The sequence below is a fragment of the Chelonoidis abingdonii genome, chromosome 8 (assembly GCF_003597395.2).
Source record: "Chelonoidis abingdonii isolate Lonesome George chromosome 8, CheloAbing_2.0, whole genome shotgun sequence".
NCBI classification, from domain to species: Eukaryota; Metazoa; Chordata; order Testudines; family Testudinidae; genus Chelonoidis; species Chelonoidis abingdonii.
In genome coordinates, this window is record NC_133776.1 from 77,288,546 (window position 1) to 77,306,877 (window position 18,332).

Genomic DNA, 18,332 nt, shown 5'->3' on the forward strand with positions numbered 1-18,332 from the left:
GCTCCATTCTGTTCCTTAGAAATATCTACTGTTATTTAAAATATACAGATACTAAAAAAAAAGAATAAAATAAATACTAGCCTAGATCTTAATTCACTTCTAAATGCAACATTTTGCAATATAAAATTACTTAAAAAACGATTTTAGGGTCCTCACACAAACTTATATTTTTCCCTCCCCCTTCCCATATAGGCAATCATCAGGACTTGACCCCACAATATTCAGATCCACAGAGAGACTTCTTCTACATGCTTTATAAGAGGAACTACTAGGGCAAGCATGCTCTTATTTAAGTGAACCAGCCCATAGAAGGAGACATAACATGCTTTGCCAGTTATACAACTGTTTGTGACATTACTCCGGGGGGAATTCTGCGGTACTGCACGTGCGCAGAATTCATGTCCCTTACAGATTTCTTTGCTTTCCCGCAGAAGAATGACTTTCTGACAGGGAAACGAAGGGAAGCTACAAGAGTAGTCACGCACCACTCCATAGCAGTGCAGGTACATCATTTCAGGCACCTGGAGCAGCCAGCAGAGAAGTAAATCACCGTGGGGCTGGGGACACCCAAGGCAGAGGCTCCTATTCTGAGCTGGGATCAGCTGCTAGTCCTGTCTGGGCTGGAGGTGGGAGAGGACAGGATTTTCTTTTCCCCTGCAAAGAGTGGCTGGGGCTGTGTCAGACTCACCTGCAGAAACCTTCCCCAGCTGTAGGAAGCTCAGTATCCTCCCCTGCTTCCTGCCCCCATCACTTGTCAGCTGTGGGGGGGGGGGTCATTGTATGGGGAGCTGCTCCCCCATCCACCCAACCCCTGTGCATCTGGATCTCTCATACCCAGACACCCCTTCCAAGCCTTACCCTGTACAACCAGAACCTCCCTAGCCCTCCATACCCAAACTCCACCCCACTGAACCTCAACCCCTGCACCTGGAACCCCTACAATGAGCCTCTGTGCATCCAGATCCGCCCCCATACCTAGACCCCCCCCCACTGAGCTGCCTGCACCCAGATTGTCCCACACAGAACCCTCTTACCCCACACCTGTATCCTCCACACTGAGCCCCTTCACACTTGGATACTGCCTAGTTGAGCCTGCCTTCCCCACACCTGGCACAGAGGGGCAGGGCTCCAGGGTGTTTCTGGGGCAGGTCCAGGCCTTGTGCTGTGTGAGGGTTGGGTGCAGCCTTGCCGCTGAGTCTGTGTCCTAGGGGTGGATGGAGACCTGCAGGGTGATTTTCCACCTTCATGCAGCCAGTGGCCTGTGCTCCCCGCTGCCATGCTGGAGCCTCTGCATTTATTTATTGACAAATAAAACTTGAAGAATTTTTAACTTTTTGGTGCAGACTTTTTATTTTTTTGGCACAGAATACCCTCAGGAATATGACATACAGTGGCATGCTGAGTTATCAGGATTTGGTCTCTGGCTCTGTGATGAGAGTGGTTCTAATTGTGAGAGTCAGCATCACCAAGTCTAACAGATCAGTTTGGTCATCTGTAGGAACTGAACCTGGGATCTCTATCACTTGAGTTCCATTCATATAGAGGCAGCAGAAGACTCATAAACTTGTACACATAGTCTAGCCTCCAGATAGGGACAAAGAGACCCAGGCTTACAAATACTACTTCGGAAAGGTAATGTGAATCAGTGGATGAAATTTAAGCCTGTCATATCAGAGAACTGGGTTCTATTTCTAGCTCTATTTGTGGTGGCCATATGAAAACTCTGTTACCTTTATTTGTAAAATGGGTGAAGGATGGTTGCCTCTCTTCTGAAAGGGGTGTGAAGTCTTGCTCTTTGTTAGTGGAAGAGATGGCTCTCATATCTCATGCCTTGTAGTTTGTTGTACATTTCTCTAGGCTACAGAGTACTGGGAGGGATGGTCTCTCCCTCTCCCCTGTGTGTGACATTTTACTAGTTCTGCCTGATGCCTGATAGACCTCAGTGCAAAAATGCATGACACTTGGCAGGTCTGTTAGTGCTGTAAACAACATAACTTCTGTTAGACAGACAGTTTGAGGTAAGGAATAGGAGGGGCGGTGAAATATGGTATGGACAAATCATCTTCAGTATGCACTGTTGGAAGGTAAGGAATTAATCACCTAATTTTTGAAAGCTACATACAAAATCTTTGTGAAAATGCCTCTTTTTTTGGGTGTCCATTATTAGCATTTGGAGGAAAATAAACTCTGCCATTAAAGCTCTGACCTAGGGAAATAATAGAATTTTACCACGAGTCCTTAACATTAATGACTGATAATATTGGTGGTGAAGCACCCTGCTGAAGTTGGACAGATTTCAGATCACGATATTAAAAAAAATAAATCCAATCATATTGTTTTGACACATACATTTAAAGAAAATAAATCTGTAGTTTTTCAGCCTGCTAGTTTGTAAAGGCACAGTGTTTTTAGTTAAATGTAACATGATTTTTATTTCAAAGAATTATTTTGCTGAGGGTCAAGCTTGTTCTCTTGTTCAACCGTGTCAGTCTAATGTTCTGTTTTGTATAAAACAAGCTGAATTTGTTCTTTCTACATGAAGTTTTTTTACTTTATAGGAAACTAATGATTGTGGTCATAGTTAAGATTCTGTCTAATATCTACAAACAATTTAAATGTTTAGATGTTTTAAATTTTATTTTGTAATTAATGTACAAAAATTATTGTAACAACTTTCTCCCTAAGATATCAGTAGCTGGTACTGATTTCTTTTTTTTTTTCTTCTTCTCTCTTTTCCCATAAGATGGACTTCTTGTTTTTCTTTTTACTGTTTTCTGCATTTACTTAAAATTTAAAAATAATTTGTATGGTCAGTTGTTCTTTGCTTCCTGTGGCACTTTATCAGCTACTTCCAAAACTGCCATCATATGCTATCTTGCTCTTCTCCCGCTGCCACCTTTTGTTTAAAGCCAAATAAAGGGCCCAGTCCTGAATTGCATGTGCGTTCAAAATTCCCACTAATGTTTTGGGTGCATAAGGATAGTAGGATCAGGCCATAAAATGTTAAATGGTGATAAAGCAAAAACATCCTTTGAGATAACAATTTCATCTTGCCAGAAGTGAAGTTTTTTTGGATGGTAATGTAAAATAGCATTAGGTTTATGTGGAGTGTGTATTTTTAATTTTATGAAAAAGGTGAACATGTAGACAGGGGTCGGCAACCTCTGGCACATGGCTCGCCGGGGTAAGCACCCTGGCGAATCAAACCAGTTTGTTTACCTTCCGTGTCTGCAGGTTTGCCTATTGCGGCTCCCACTGGCAAGGCCAGCACATCCCTCAGCCTGCGCTGCTTTCTGCTGCCCCCATTGGCCTGGGACGGTGAACTGCGGAGAGTTGGAGCCGCCACAGATAAACAAGCTGGCCTGGCACCTGGCGAGCCACATGCCAGAGGTTGCTGACCCCTGATGTAGACTTTATGCCTGGGCTAGTACATTTTTATGGAGATTTAGCAAAGTTGCCTTAGGCTATGTCTATACTACAGCTGCAGTGCCGCAGCGTAGACTCTTCCTACATTGACTAAAGGTTTTTCCCATCAGTGTAGTTCATCTGTCTCTCTGAGAAGCAGTAGATAGGTTGACAGAAGAATTCTTCCATTGACCTAACAGCTTCTATACCAGGAGTTAGGTTGATCTAACTACCGCATTCAGGATGTGAAATTTTTCACAGCTCTGAGTGACATAGCTTTTAAGTGTAGACCAGGCCTTTACAGTCTTGGTTAAATGTTTGATGAGTCTTCACTGCCCCCAAGGTAACAGTTTGACTTCATCTCATAGTTTGTGCTTCTCCGTAGAGAATTTACTGGTTGTTGTTACAAGCAACAATGGCATCTTCAGGAAGAAGCCTTTTAAACTGAAATTAATTAGAAGAGGTTTCTAGTGATTATTGCTATAAAAAGATGACAGCCTTTTTTTGGTTATATAGTTTAACAGCTCAGGTTCAATCCATCTCATAAAGGAAAACCACTAACATAGTTCATATGAGAAGTTCTGAAAAGTAAATAAAAATATCAGTATGGATGAATTTTTTTGGAAAAAATTGAGATGTGTACACTAGTTTTATGATTGTTTGGATAAAAGAGTAATTTCTACAAGTATTAAAATATTTATTCCAACTTTCAGAGTATCTTCTTTTATTTTTAGATGAATCTGCGTTCTGTATTTACTGTAGAACAACAAAGGATATTACAGCGTTATTATGAAAATGGAATGACAAATCAAAGTAAAAATTGCTTTCAGCTCATATTACAGTGTGCACAAGAAACTAAGCTGGACTTCAGTGTAGTCAGGGTAAGTACTGAGGCCTTCCACACTTGAATTTACGTAATTATTTAACAAGTACATTTGTTTACATAAAAATCTGTAGGGGATGGAATCATTAACTTTATTTTTTTAAAAAGGCTTCCATCCCCAGCTATAATATATGCTCATTCTTTCCTGAGAGAGGGCTGCTTGTAGTCTGTGTTCCTATGAACACTTTTAGGTTATTGAAGTATTAATTGGGACTTTCATACTGTGCAAGCAACAGGGGTCCCTTCAAGAAAGCTAAATTCCAAATAGGGTTTTCCTGCTGAAAACCTAGATTATATATCACATAAAGTGAATGTTGTTTATATCAGGAAACGGCTTTAAAATAGAACAGAAATTTTGTTTCATTTAAAAATGACTTTGAAAGAGATCTATAAAACTGCTGTGTTCCTTGTCATAAATAGATGGCATTGCTGCCTATTGGTATTACAGTTATCACTAAACAATAATATTGAGTAGCTTAGTGCTTCTGGGGTCTCTTCTGAAGACACTGAATTCCATGGGAGCAGGATAATGCTCCCCCTATGAAAGAAGAGCCGTTTTGTATATAATGTTTCACAAGGAAGTAGAAATCATGAAGCAATAGCTGAGAGTTGGTACAACAATCAAGCAGGCAGGAGCCATATACAAGCAGCTGCAGTGGGTACATCTACAACACTGTGTGGGAGGGAGGAAGGAGATAAGACCCATTTAGTTATTCCCAACCCCGTGGACCCAGAACCATGTAGGGGAGCGCTCCTTCCCTACCATCGCCTCCCCCCCTCCCCATTCCAGAGGCACCAGCTTCTAAGTAGCCTTGCCTCTCTGGAGAAACCTGAGCTCAGGATAGGGGGGAAAAAAACCCTAGGAAGCCCACCAGAAACTCAGACTGGCAGGAGCAGACAAGTAGCTGCAGTAGGGAACTTTGGATGCTTTCAGTAGTTTTTGCTCTGGATATTCTCTCCCCTGTGCTGATTTGCTTCAGGTCCCTCACAGTCTCTTTGCCTGAGTCTACCTGTTGTACTTACTCCCTGCCTTCCATCCCTCTTCTTTCTTCTCCAGTCCCCTTTACTCTGTTCCCTACATGTCCATTCTTCCTTCAGTTTTCTGTCAGTTTAGCCATCGCCTTCCTGACAAAAGCATTTCCACAAAGATTGTGGCAGTAACATGCCATTTGCAGACCAACATACCTCTTGTTCTGCTGGCATTTTGTAATCCCCACCTCTCCTTGTCCAACCTGTCTGTTTAGATTGTAGAAGTAAAGACTATCTCTTACTGTGCACAGTGCCTAGCACAGTGGGACCTAGATCTCAGTTGGGATGCACAGATGCTACCACAGTACTAGAAAAAATTTAATAATGTAAAAGTCATACAGAAAATGCAATAGTGTCTCTGTTAATCTCTGTATTGAGTCTTGATTAGTTTTATGGGTTAGTATATTACCATCTTGACAAATTCTTGAATTGGCTTGGGGATAAGGTAAAGACTTCTTCTGAGATTCTCTTTAATGACTTATTTCAGTTCATGATACCATTTTAAAAACAAAAACAAGATTTATGACAAAAGTAGATGATGCAATATATTGTTTCTTTCCAAATTAGGACCTGTACAGCCAGTCTTGGAAAGAAAGAGGATTTTTTTTCTTTGTTGGGACACTTAAGCATTCAAACCAAAATGGATTTGGACTTTCCCAACATGGAAAGTTCAGAAATAAGCTATTTCTTTAATAGTTAACATAACTGTAATTGTAAAGTATTTTACCAAAGCAGTTTTACTTCAATTTTTTGTATATGTTTTTAAAATAACTGTTTGTTTGATTTGACAATTGAGTATTATTTTTCATGAATGATGAGGTGATTTTTCTATTAGTTCCAAACTGGGTTTTTTAAATATATTTTATAGTTTTTCTTTTGATATAATTTCAATTTGAAAAGGATATTATCTGAGTATAAGTAAAACAAATAGTACTACAGGATAAGTTTTCAGATATCCATTTCAAATTAATGTCTGTGGTTGTGAGCTAATTGGGAGAGAGATTAATTTGCTTTTTCCTGAAACTTGTGGCTAGTTATGTTTTGGGTTGGAGGCTGCTTGTTTCCTCTTAAGAAGAGAGCAGAACTAAAAACATTATGCGAGGAATATAAATCCTTGCTAATCCAAGCACTTATATATGTAACTGTTGAAGTCAGTGGGATGATTTGCATGCTTAATCATGTGCTTACCTTAAGTGCTTTGCTAGATCGGGGGCTACGTATCGTTACAATTGTTAAATTTGTTTTTATACTGATCATTAGAACTTGTAAATGAGATGTCGTCATTGGTATCATTCTGTATTTTGCATGATACATGCTAGTAGATGGATGGTAATGCAGAAAACTGCTCTCTTCTGTTAATATGAGCATCAGACTACTTTTGTCTGGAGGTGAGATTTCCAGTGAATTTCCATAGATATGAGATTCAAATATTAAATTCTAAACAACTATGTGGGTGTATCAGAATGTAAGGTGGGGTTGGCTGTCTTTTAAAAAAAAAAAAAAAAAAGTATTTGTATAAAATCCAGAATAAGTACAGAATAAAACCTCCTTTTTGTTCTGTGTAAAACTGATTACTTGGTTTGCTGAATTTTCAGCTCTTGTTTGAGTTGACTGATCACCATTTTGCTGCACACCAAAGATCAGCAAAGTGGCACAGCAACAAAAATTGCACTATATGATCCGTGTACACACTTACAGTCTGATCCTGCATCCATAGATGTCTAAGGAGTTTTGCCACTAACCTGAACGTGAGCAGAAGGAAGCCCTTATTTTCTAGTGGATCCTTATGTCCATAACTCTCCTCTTTATACTGAAGCATATAAATTAGCAGAAATTGACAGTTACAAATCTGAAGTCAAACTTAGAGCTTGTATACACTTAAAATGCTAGTGGTGCATAGGATGACCAGACAGCAAGTGTGAAAAATCGGGACAGGAGGTGGGGAGTAATAGGTGCCTATACAAGAAAAAGACCCCAAAATGAGGACTATCCTGATAAAATTGGGACATCTGGTTACCCTAGTGGTATAGCTGGACCACTGCAGCTGTGCCACTGTAGTATTTCAGTCTTGATGCGACTTATGTGATGGGAGGGTTTCTCCCATTGGCTCGGTCAATGGAAGAATTCTTCTGTCAGCCTATCACTGTCTACATGAGGACTTAGAGTGGCTTAACGCAGCCGCTCAGGAGGGTGGATTTTTTTACCCTGACCAACATAGTTAAGCCAACCTGATTTTTCTAGTGTAGACTAGGCATCAATAGGAGGAGACAGGATGGGTGAGGTAGTATCTTTGATTGGACCAACTTCTTTTGACGAGAGAGACAAGCTTTCCAGCTACACAGAGCTCTTCTTCAGGTCTGGGAAAGGTACAAAAATGTCACAGCTAAAGAGAAAGTGGAACAGGTTGTTTTGCATAAGTAGTTAGCATATTGAAAGAGGCCATTCAAAGTGGAGTGGACAGTTAACACCGCTGCAGTCACAGGACAAAAAAAGGAGGATTAATGAGTTACAGACTGTTGTAATAAGGCATTATCCAGTGTCTTTATTAAAACCGTTATTTTTAGGGGTCTAGCAAAGTTATAAATTTAAGCATCTTTTAAATGTGTTGTGCAGGTTTCCTTTTGAGGATGAGGCCTGAGAGGTCAGATATGGAGTGGTCTGAAAATTGTGATATTGTGTCTGTCTCTTATAATTTTCCTGTGTGAGTTCATTCAAGAGCATAGTGATTGTCTGGTTTCACCCACATACTTGTAATTGGGGCGCACATTGTGATAGGCATGTTCAGTACCTTTGTCTACATTTAATTTAAGCCTGGGAGTTTGAATTCATAACTTTGCTAGGCAGTAAAAATCATGGGCTTAATAAAGAAACTGGATTTACAGCTTATTACAACAATCTGTAACCTATTAAACACTGGTTCTATGACTGCAGAGGTATTAAGTGGCCACTTCACCTTAAATGGTCTCTTATAATACATAACTACTTATGTTAAACAGTCTGTTTCACGTTCTATTTAGCTGTGACCCTGAGTACCTTTCCTGGACCTGAAGAGCTCTGGGCTAGTCTACCCTGGCAATGCTCCCAGCGCTCTAAAAAACCCAACTCCACAAGGGGCGCAGCTCCCAGCCCTGGTGCACTGTCAACGCTGGTGTTTTACAGTCCTGAAACTTGCTGTGCTCGGGGGGCGGTTTTTTCACCCCTCTGAGTGAGAAAGTTGCGTTTGCAAGCAGCTGTAAATTGCTCAGTGTAGCACAGAAGTTGATCAAAGATATTCCTCACTCACCGACATGACACACCAACATGGCTCAGAACACTGCAGACAACTTTGATACGAAACTCTTATGACTGTGTAAATTAATCACCTCTTTCATGGTAAGGTTTTGTGTTGTAGTATGCTGATGTTGTAACACCATGTGTCATAGCTTTCTACTCAGATTTGAACCTTGCGTTCATAACTGAGAAGCTAGCATGAACCCTCTAAGCTTAATACGAGCTTAGATCTGATATGTTGGCACCAGCCAGGAATTTCCAGGGCTGACTCCCTCTCTGTCCCCAAACCTTCTCTGGGGGACCAAGACCTGAGCCCTGAGTCTCACAAAGGGAAAACAAGCTCCTCCCTTGTTGCCTCTTTATCTCATCCCCGCCTCCCCTCCCTGGTTATCCTGGGCGATACGTCTAAACTCCTTGAATGCAAAACGAGAGGGCAATTACCTTCCTTCTTCTTTCTCCTTCTTCTGGACCCGAGGAAGGAGGTTGCAGTTTATTAATTACAGAGAATTTCCCCTCCCTTCGTTTCCTTAGCCTACCAGAGAAAAACTCAAACAGGTCTTAAAAGAAAAGCTTTATATAAAAAGAAAGAAAAACACATAAAACATATCTCTGTATCAAGGTTGACAATACAGGGTCAAGTGCTTAAAGAAAAATATGAATAAACAGCCTTATTCAAAAAGAAATACAATTTAAACATTCCAGCAACTACACACATGTAAATACAAAAACAATATAAAAACCTTATATTGCTTTATACCTTTTTGTACTCACAACTGGGAAACAGAAGATTAGAAGCTTGAAGATAGAAAGATCCCTCTCATAGCGAGAGAGAGAACAGACAAAGACACAGACACAAACCCAACAAATTCTCTCCCCTGAGCTTTGAAAAATCCGGTTTTCTGATTGGTCCTCTGGTCAGGTGTTTGGTTCCTTTGTTAACCCTTTACAGGTAAAAGAAACATTAACCCTTAGCTATCTGTTTATGACACGCCCCCCCAAATCACAGACAGTGGAAACTTCACTGGCGGTGATTTCTTCCTAGAACTTAACTAAACAGATTAATACAACACATGCACCTTTACATATACTACTAAGTATGTAAACTACAAGACTTTTACATCTTAAGGAAAATTTTAACCAGTGTATTCTGGGAAACTCTCACGGGAGAGTGCATCAGCTACTTTGTTAGAAGCTCCTGAAAATGTGTTGAATTTCAAAATCAAAATCTTGGAGAGCTAAACTCCAACGAAGAAGTTTCTTGTTGTTCCCCTTGGCAGTATGAAGCCACTTTAGCGCAGCATGGTCAGTTTGTAGCTGGAACCGCCGTCCCCAAACGTATGGGCGTAGCTTTTCCAGGGCGTACACAATGGCATAGCATTCCTTTTCACTGACTGACCAGTGACTTTCCCTCTCAGACAGTTTCTTGCTGAGAAACACGACAGGATGGAAGTTGTGATCCGGTCCTTCCTGCATGAGAACTGCTCCTATACCACGCTCAGATGCATCGGTGGTTACTAGGAATGGTTTGTCAAAGTCTGGGGCCCTTAGCACAGGGTCAGACGTGAGCGTCGCCTTAAGTTGGGTAAAGGCCTTCTGACACTCATCAGTCCACTTAACTGTATTTGGCTGTTCTTTTTGGTCAGGTCGGTCAGTGGGCAGCGATTTGGCTGTAGTGTGGTACAAATCGCCTGTAAGTACCCGGCCAAGCCTAAGAAGGATTGGACCTGTTTCTTTGACTTTGGGACAGGCCACTTTTGGATAGCCTCCACCTTGGCCTGTAGGGGGTTTATGGTTCCTCGACCCACCTGTGTCCCAGGTAAGTCACTCTGTTTTGGCCTATTTGACACTTTTTGGCCTTAACAGTTAGTCCGCCTGCCTGATGCGCTCAAAGACCTTTTCCAGGTGTACTAGGTGTTCGGGCCAGGAGTCTGAAAAAATGGCCACATCATCGAGGTAGGCAACTGCATATTCTCCCAGTCCTGCTAGTAGACCATCTACCAGCCTCTGGAAGGTGGCGGGTGCATTTCGCAGCCCGAAAGGAAGTACATTAAATTCATACACCCCCGCATGGGTGACGAATGCTGACCTTTCCTTGGCAGGTTCATCTAGCGGTACTTGCCAGTACCCTTGGTTAAGTCTATTGTAGAGATGAACTGGGCACGTCCCAACTTCTCCAATAGCTCATCGGTGCGTGGCATTGGATAGTTGTCTGGACGAGTTACCGCATTTAGCTTACGGTAGTCCACGCAAAAGCGTATTTCCCATCTGGTTTGGGTACCAGAACCACTGGAGATGCCCATGCACTGGTAGATGAGCGGATTATACCCATCTGTAGCATGTTCTGGATCTCCCGTTCTATAGCAGCTTGGCGTGAGGAGACACCCGGTAGGGTGGTGTTCTAATTGGGTGAGCATTACCTGTGTCAATGGAGTGGTATGCCTGTTCAGTCCGTCCTGGAGTGGCTGAGAACAATGGGGCGAAGCTAGTGCACAGCTCCTTGATTTGTTGCCGCTGCAGACGTTCCAGGGTGGTTGAGAGGTTCACCTCTTCCACGCCACCGTCCTTTTCCCGTCGTAGTAGACACCGTCAGGCCACTCAGCGTCATCTCCTCCCTGGACTGTAAACTGACAAACCTGTAAGTCTCTGGAATAAAAGGGCTTGAGAGAATTAACATGGTACACTTTGGTTTTAGTGAGGAATTGGGAAATGCTATGAGGTAGTTAACAGCTCCCAGGCGCTCTTGGACGTGAATGGCCCTTCCCATGATGCTTCCATCTTATGGGCCTGTTTGCGCCTTCAAGACCATAACCTGGTCTCCTACCTTGAAGGAACGCTCTCTGGTATGTTTATCATACCAGGCCTTTTGCTCTTCCTGAGTATCCTTTAGGTTTTCTCTAGCAAGGGCTAAAGAGTGTCGGAGGGTGTTTTGTAGGTTGCTTACAAAGTCCAGAATGTTAGTTCCTGGAGAGGTGTAAACCCCTCCCATTGTTGCTTCACCAACTGTAATGGCCCCTTAACCTCGTGGCCATACACAAGTTCAAATGGTGAAAACCCTAAACTGGAGATGTGGTACAGCCCTGTAAGCAAAGAGCAACTGCTGCAACACTAGGTCCCAGTCATTGGAGTGTTCATTCACGAATTTACGGATCATGGCCCCCAAAGTTCCATTAAACCTTTCGACCAGGCCATTGGTTTGATGGTACGGTCCTGGGGGGGGGGGTGGCAACCAAGTGATTCACCCCATGAGTTTCCCACAGGTCTTTCATGGTGCCTGCCAGGAAATTAGATCCTGAATCTGTAAGGATATCGGAGGGCCAACCTACCCTGGCAAAAATGTCTGTTAGGGCCTGGCACACAGCTTTAGCCCTGGTGTTGCCTAGAGCTACTGCTTCGGCCATCGGGTAGCAAAGTCCACGAAAGTCAGTACGTACTGCTTTCCTCTGGGCGTCTTTCTTGGGAAAGGACCCAGAATATCCACAGCTACTCGCTGAAATGGGACCTCAATTATGGGGAGTGGCTGGAGAGGGGCCTTGACCAGATCTTGGGGCTTTCCCACTCTTTGGCACACCTCACAAGACCGGACATACTGGGCAACGTCCTTGCCCATCCCCTCCCAGTGGAAGGACTTCCCCAATCTGTCCTTGTTCTGTTCACCCCAGCATGGCCACTGGGATGATCATGGGCTAAGCTTAAGAGCTTCCCCGGTACTTAGTTGGAACCACCAACCGTTTGTGCGGGCTGCCATTCTTCCTGGTGTCCACCAGAAAGAATTTCCTTGTATAAAAGTCCTTGGTCTATAACAAACCGGGATCGGTTAGAAGAGCTGAGAGGCGGTGGGGTGCTCCGTGCCGCCACCCAAGCTTTCTGAGGCTGTCATCTGCTTCCTGCTCAGTCTGGAACTGTTCCCTTGAGGCTGGGACACCAGTTCTTCCTCAGACTGTGGACTTGGGCTTGGTCCCTCTGGAAGCGATGTAGGTGATGGGGTTGTTTCCGTTGCTGGTGAACCGCTCTCCGCTGGTGCACTGTGGGGTATTTCAGGCTCTGGCTGAGCCTCTTCGGTATGGTTGTCTGTTGCTTCTGCCAGTTCAGGCTCGCTGGCCCCCTCTGGCGTTGGGTTGAAGATGTGGTGCAATTGCTTGGTGCTGGTGCTGGTTGCTGTTCCAGTTCCGGGCCTGGGACTGGAGGTGCTGTGGCTGGTTCAGCCGTTGGCATGGGATCCGGGTCCACTACCTCTGTCTGGGTCTCTGGTAAACACAGACGGGGCTTCTGTGGACGGCTCAGAAACAGGAATGGGTCTGGAAGCTTGCCTGGTTTGGCTGCGTGTAACCATTCCACTCTCTTGGCCCGCTTCACCTGGTTGGCCAAGTCTTCCCCCAGTAGCATGGGGATGGAATAATTGTCATAGACTGCAAAAGTCCACATTCCTGACCAGCCTTTGTACTGGACAGGCAGTTCAGCTGTAGGCAAGTCTACAGCTTGTGACATGAAGGGGTAAATGGTCACTTTGGCCTTTGGGTTGATGAGTTTGGGATCCACGAAGGATTGGTGGATAGCTGACACTTGTGCCCCGTGTCTCTCCACGCGGTAACCTTCTTTCCGCCCACTCTCAAATTTTCCCTTCGCTCCAAGGGGATTTGAGAGGTATCTGGGCCTGGGGATCTTTGGTGTGATGGTGGTGTAATGACTTGCACCCGGGTGGGGTTCTTTGGGCAGTTGCCTTTATATGTCCAGTTCATTACACTTATAGCATCTTCCAGCTGACGGGTCACTGGGTCGAGGTGAGTTACTGGAGACTGGTGAGGTGGAAGGATAGGGTGTCTGTGGCTTTCCTTGGGTTGTAGGTGGGGTTTTGGGTTTGCCCTCGGTTGTAGGGTTTATTGTCGGTGTGCCCCCTGGGTTTCATTCCCCTTGACAGTAGGTTCTTGCGCTTTCTGCCACTTCCATCCACTTTGGCTTCCAATCTCCCCCGCCTCGGTGAGATTTTTGGGTTTTCCATCTTGTATGTACCGTGTTATGTCCTCAGGAAACCATCCAAAGAACTGGAAACAGTTTATAATCGTTTCATTTGTCCTTTTGCAGTTCAGCCGCCACGTCTGCTAAGGGCCACTGAGTGTGACCTCAGCCTACCTTAGCATGTACTGGGGTCTTCAAGAGAGCTGTACCCAATGCCAGGCTTTTCAATATTTCTAAGAAGGCCTCAGTGTCCATCCACCTGCCTTTGTAGTTGGGAAATCTTGTGCGGGTGGACAGACTAGTATGTGGCGACGGCGGTTGTTAGGATGTGGCTGGTTTTCTGATGCTTAGCCTGTTCTAATTCCAGGCCTGCATGGTATGGTCCTTCTCCTCGTTTTTCCATCTCTCTTTTCGTTGAAAGTGTTTTTCCATTCTCGTGTGGAAGGCTTTTCTCCCTTCTCTTTTGGGCGCTTCTTCAGCCTTTGGCTGACTTATCTGTTTTTTGTAGCCTTTCCATTTCATTGTTTTGTGAGTGGCCTCGTCTCTGCCATTTGTGGTTTTGAGAAAGCCTTCTATTGGTTTGTCCATTTTTCGCAGCTGTGCTTTTTCTGGCTTTCGCGACTTTGTGGTTCCTGGTTTCTTGTGTTGGGGGTGCCCTCTGGTGTCTGTGGTTGGCTAACTGCTGGCAGCTCTGGCTCCGGTTAGTCTTGGCTGCTAGTAACTCAAACTTGGTTATCGAGTTAGTTTCAGACGCTAGCCGATTTTGGGTTCTTGAACATGTAAAGTTAACCCCAAGACCCAGAACGCACTTCATTATACCTGTGTGTTATTTTGCTGGGGTATTTGACTCTTCAATGCGAAATTCTGTTGCTTAACAAAAGACCCTGTGTCACCTAATGTCTGGCTCTGGCTAAAAACAATGCAAGCCTAAGCCCAAGGCGAGAAAACAGAAGAAGAAAAAATGTTCTTCTCTGGCTGCCTTTTTTAAAAATCAAACCCTTTCCTCATCTGTCTTAAAAGCTCTTAGCAGAGAAAAGAAACAATATAATACTCCTTACTGGTTTCTGGGATTCTTACCTCCCGCCGCTAGCCAGACCACGTACGTTCATAAGGCTTCCACTACATCAGAATTTAGAACCTTACGCTGTTCATCTAACTAGAGAAGCTAGCATTGAAACCGTGCTCCAAGCTCATTACCCAGCTTGAATCTGGATACTCGCTGCCACCAAGCCAGGGATTTCCAGGGGCTTTCTGGATAAACTCTCCTGGCTCCTCCCCAACCTTTCCCGTGGGGGACCCCCAAGGACCCAGAAGCTCTGAAGTCTTACACCAAAGGGAAAGGAAGCTACTCCCACTTTCTCCTCTTTATCTCACCACAGCTCCCACCCCTGGTTATCCTGGGCGATACTGTAACTTAAACTCCTGAAGCAATTCAGAGAGGTGCATATGTAGCTCCCCCTATGCTCTCCCGAGCTAGGCAGATTCCAAACCTAGTCAAGCTAACAACAAAGAGATGCCCCCCCTCTTCTAGCCGTTCAGAAGAAATACTCAACAGGTTTAAACATTCCAGCAAGATAACTACATATGTAAATACAGACAGAATAACCCTGTATCAGTTGACAACTATTAGGGCCATTTCCTATAAAAGAAAATATGAAATACAGCTTTTGGTAACAGATACTCCAGGGTAAAATATTCCAGCAAGCTACACAGATGGAGATACAGAAACAAAAAACCTCTTGTCGTTCATAGCCTGTACTATTACAACTGGGAAAAGAAGATTAGAACTGAAGGAAACAAACACCCCCTTCCAGCTTTGAGACAGAATCAAAGGCACTATTTGACTGATGACAGCGTCCCTGACCTTTGAAAAAGTCCGGTTCCCTGATTGGTTCCTCTGGTAGATGTTGTCCCTTGTTAACCCTACAGGTAAAGAAACAGTAACCCTAGCGAACGTTTATGAACAGCAACGCTGTCAAGGTGCCAAGACTTTCTAATGGTGACAAGAGGGGTGCCCCTGCCCACCCGCTGCACTTCCACCACCTTCCGCGCAAGCCGCACCGCCATCTGTCTCTCCCTGCCGCTGCCCACCCTCCCTCCCTGACAGTGCCTCGCATGCCGCGGAAGCAGCTTGTTCTCCATGGTGGGTGGGAGGTGCTGATTGAGGGGAGACAGAACTCGGGAGGTGGCAAGAGGTGCTGATAGAGGGCGCCCCCCCCCCCCCCCCCCCGCCAATGGATGCTCCAGCCCTGGAGTACTCACAGCGCCGGCACCTATGCCTGCTGCTTCTAATAAAAGTTACTAGCAACACTCTGTTGAAATGCTGAAGTTAGTGTTCCCCACTACCTTTGTTAAATATATTTTCATTTATTAGTTTCAGAGCAAGTTTTCCTACTTGATGTATTTTGTTTGAAACCAGTAATGGGTTTTTGGAACTTAAGTACAAAATCTCTAAAGATCTCTAGCTTGTTCTCTTCAAAAGAGAGAGACTTTTGCAAAGAACAGCCTCCACAGTTTTAAATATCTTGTATAGAATTTCATATATTTTTCACTGTTAGTTACAGAAATATCTGTAATGGGAAATTATTCTGTCTGTTGAACCTAATCCTCTTAGTCTGTATTAGATTTATGTAATCAAATCAGTTTCTCACTAAAAGCAGCTCTTGAGGTATATGATTTAAAAAGTTAAATTAAAAAGACAAACATTTTTACAATTCTTTTTTGACCAATCTTCAATTCAATCCCTTTGTGTTGGAAAACTTTCCCCCTGTCTTGGGATTCATTGGTACTTTGAGGACTACACTTATTTATATATATTTTTAATTGAATTAAAAAATAGGAGAAGATAGAAGTGTCTGTAGTATGGCAGTTTTGAAAACATCTCAGCTATTGGATAGTAAAGATACCGATTTATGCTGAATCTGTCAGTATAGTTATTGGTTTCAGGAGTACTTTGTTTTCACAAGATGTAAAAGTTGAAATTGGGAAGGGGAAGGAATTAAACACCTAGTGTATCCTTGTTTGGTTTTTCTTCACAATAAAAAATGAAAGGTAAAACCAAGTCCAAGTATGTGGAGGAGAAAACCACAAGCTTCTGCCATGTTTATACAAAGATAATTTTGGGGCAAGAAGAGGGGAGATGCAACAAGTTGTATATTCTTTTCTGAGGTGGGCCAGAACTGGAAATCTTCACTCTACTGAACTTCAGGCATTTGGATAAAATGGGACCTGGATTCCCATCATCTGTGGTTTTGATTTTTGCATAATCAAGACATGTCTCTTTCCCCTCCACCTTACAACTATTTTTGATGCTACTCATTTCTAATATATTAGTAATTTAAATATTAATTGTAAAGACTTATATACATGCGGAAGTCTTTGCAAGATTGAGGCTTTTAATATTAAGTAAAACTGACTGTGGCTAACATTCTTATATATTAATATTTTGTATTTGCAGACTTGGGTTGGCAATAAAAGAAGAAAGATGAGCAGCAAGAATGTTGCAGAATCTGGAGGCACCCCACCAAGAACTGTTCCTAGCACCCCTACAGTGCCTCCAGAAGTAGCAGTCAGAAATGTGGTAAACATTGCTCGATCCCAAAGCCAGCAGTCTTCTTGGACATCATCTAACAATGATGTAATAGTAACTGGTATATATAGCCCAGCTAGTTCATCCATCAGGCAGGGATCCACGAAACAGACTAATGCTTCAGTGACTGAGATACATAAAAACTCTATTCAGAGACCACCTGGAAAAAATGATACAGAATTTCAGCAGCAGCATATCCCAGTAGGACGACAAGTATCACATTGTAAAGGTGCTTCGCTGCTCCTGGGGGAAAAAACTATTATTTTGTCAAGACAAACAAGTGTTTTAAATTCTGCAAACTCCATATACAATCATACTAAGAAAAATTATGGTGGTTCATCTGTCCAGACTGCAGAGTTAGTGTTACCTCAAAAGCCAATAATATGCCACAGGCCATGTAAAGCTGAACCAGTGGGGTGTCAGAGGTTACACAAACCAGAACACACAGCCTTTGCGTCACACATCCCATCTGGACAAAGAGCTAATGTTCGAGACCCTTCTTGTAGCACACAAAACTTAGAAATTCGTGAAGTTTTTTCCTTGGCGGTTACTGATCAACCTCAAAGAATTATGGGAGGAAATACAACACAGAAGCCTTGTTCAGTCGAAGGCAGTTGCCTGTCCATTGCAATGGAAACAGGAGATGCTGATGATGAATATGCTAGAGAGGAAGAGCTTGCATCTATGGGAGCACAAATACAAAGTTATTCAAGGTTTTGTGAAAATAGCAGTTCCCTTCGAGTGGAGAGCCAAAGCACAGCTTTGTCTGGACCAGGCAGAAATGTGAGCTGCAGTTCACAGATGGTGAATGCCAGGGACTTGCCTGACAATGTATTATATCATAACAGAGACTACCGCTTGCCTCCACGGACCTCATTACATACAGCATCCAGTACACTGTATAGTACTGCTAATCCATCAAGAAGTAACTTTTCTCCTCATTTTACATCTTCAAATCAACTGAGGCTGTCGCAAAACCAAAACAACTACCAGGTAATCTGTACATTTATTTTTGCCTTTCAAATTTTCAAGACTCTTCTGTGAAAGCTGAGAATGTAGACTAATGAAAGCAGCAGAGAATCCTGTGGCACCTTATAGACTAACAGAGGTTTTGGAGCGTGAGCTTTCGTGGGTGAATACCCACTTCGTCAGACGCAGGTAGTGGAAATTTCCAGGGGCAGGTATATATATGCTAGCAAGCAA

General features: G+C 43.3%; 1 protein-coding gene across 3 annotated transcripts in view; it reads left to right on the forward strand.

Moving 5' to 3' along the window:
- The window catches only part of HDX (highly divergent homeobox), a 95,784-nt gene that overhangs the window by 11,524 nt on the left and 65,928 nt on the right, over positions 1–18,332 (forward strand). For 2 of the 3 annotated variants that reach the window (XM_032765484.2, XM_032765485.2), the window contains 2 exons: positions 4,140–4,286; positions 16,998–18,122. In XM_032765484.2, coding sequence (XP_032621375.1) covers positions 4,140–4,286; positions 16,998–18,122 — 1,272 coding nt within the window. The remainder of the gene's footprint in view (positions 1–4,139; positions 4,287–16,997; positions 18,123–18,332) is intronic. The other variant, XM_032765486.2, reaches the window with a different exon arrangement.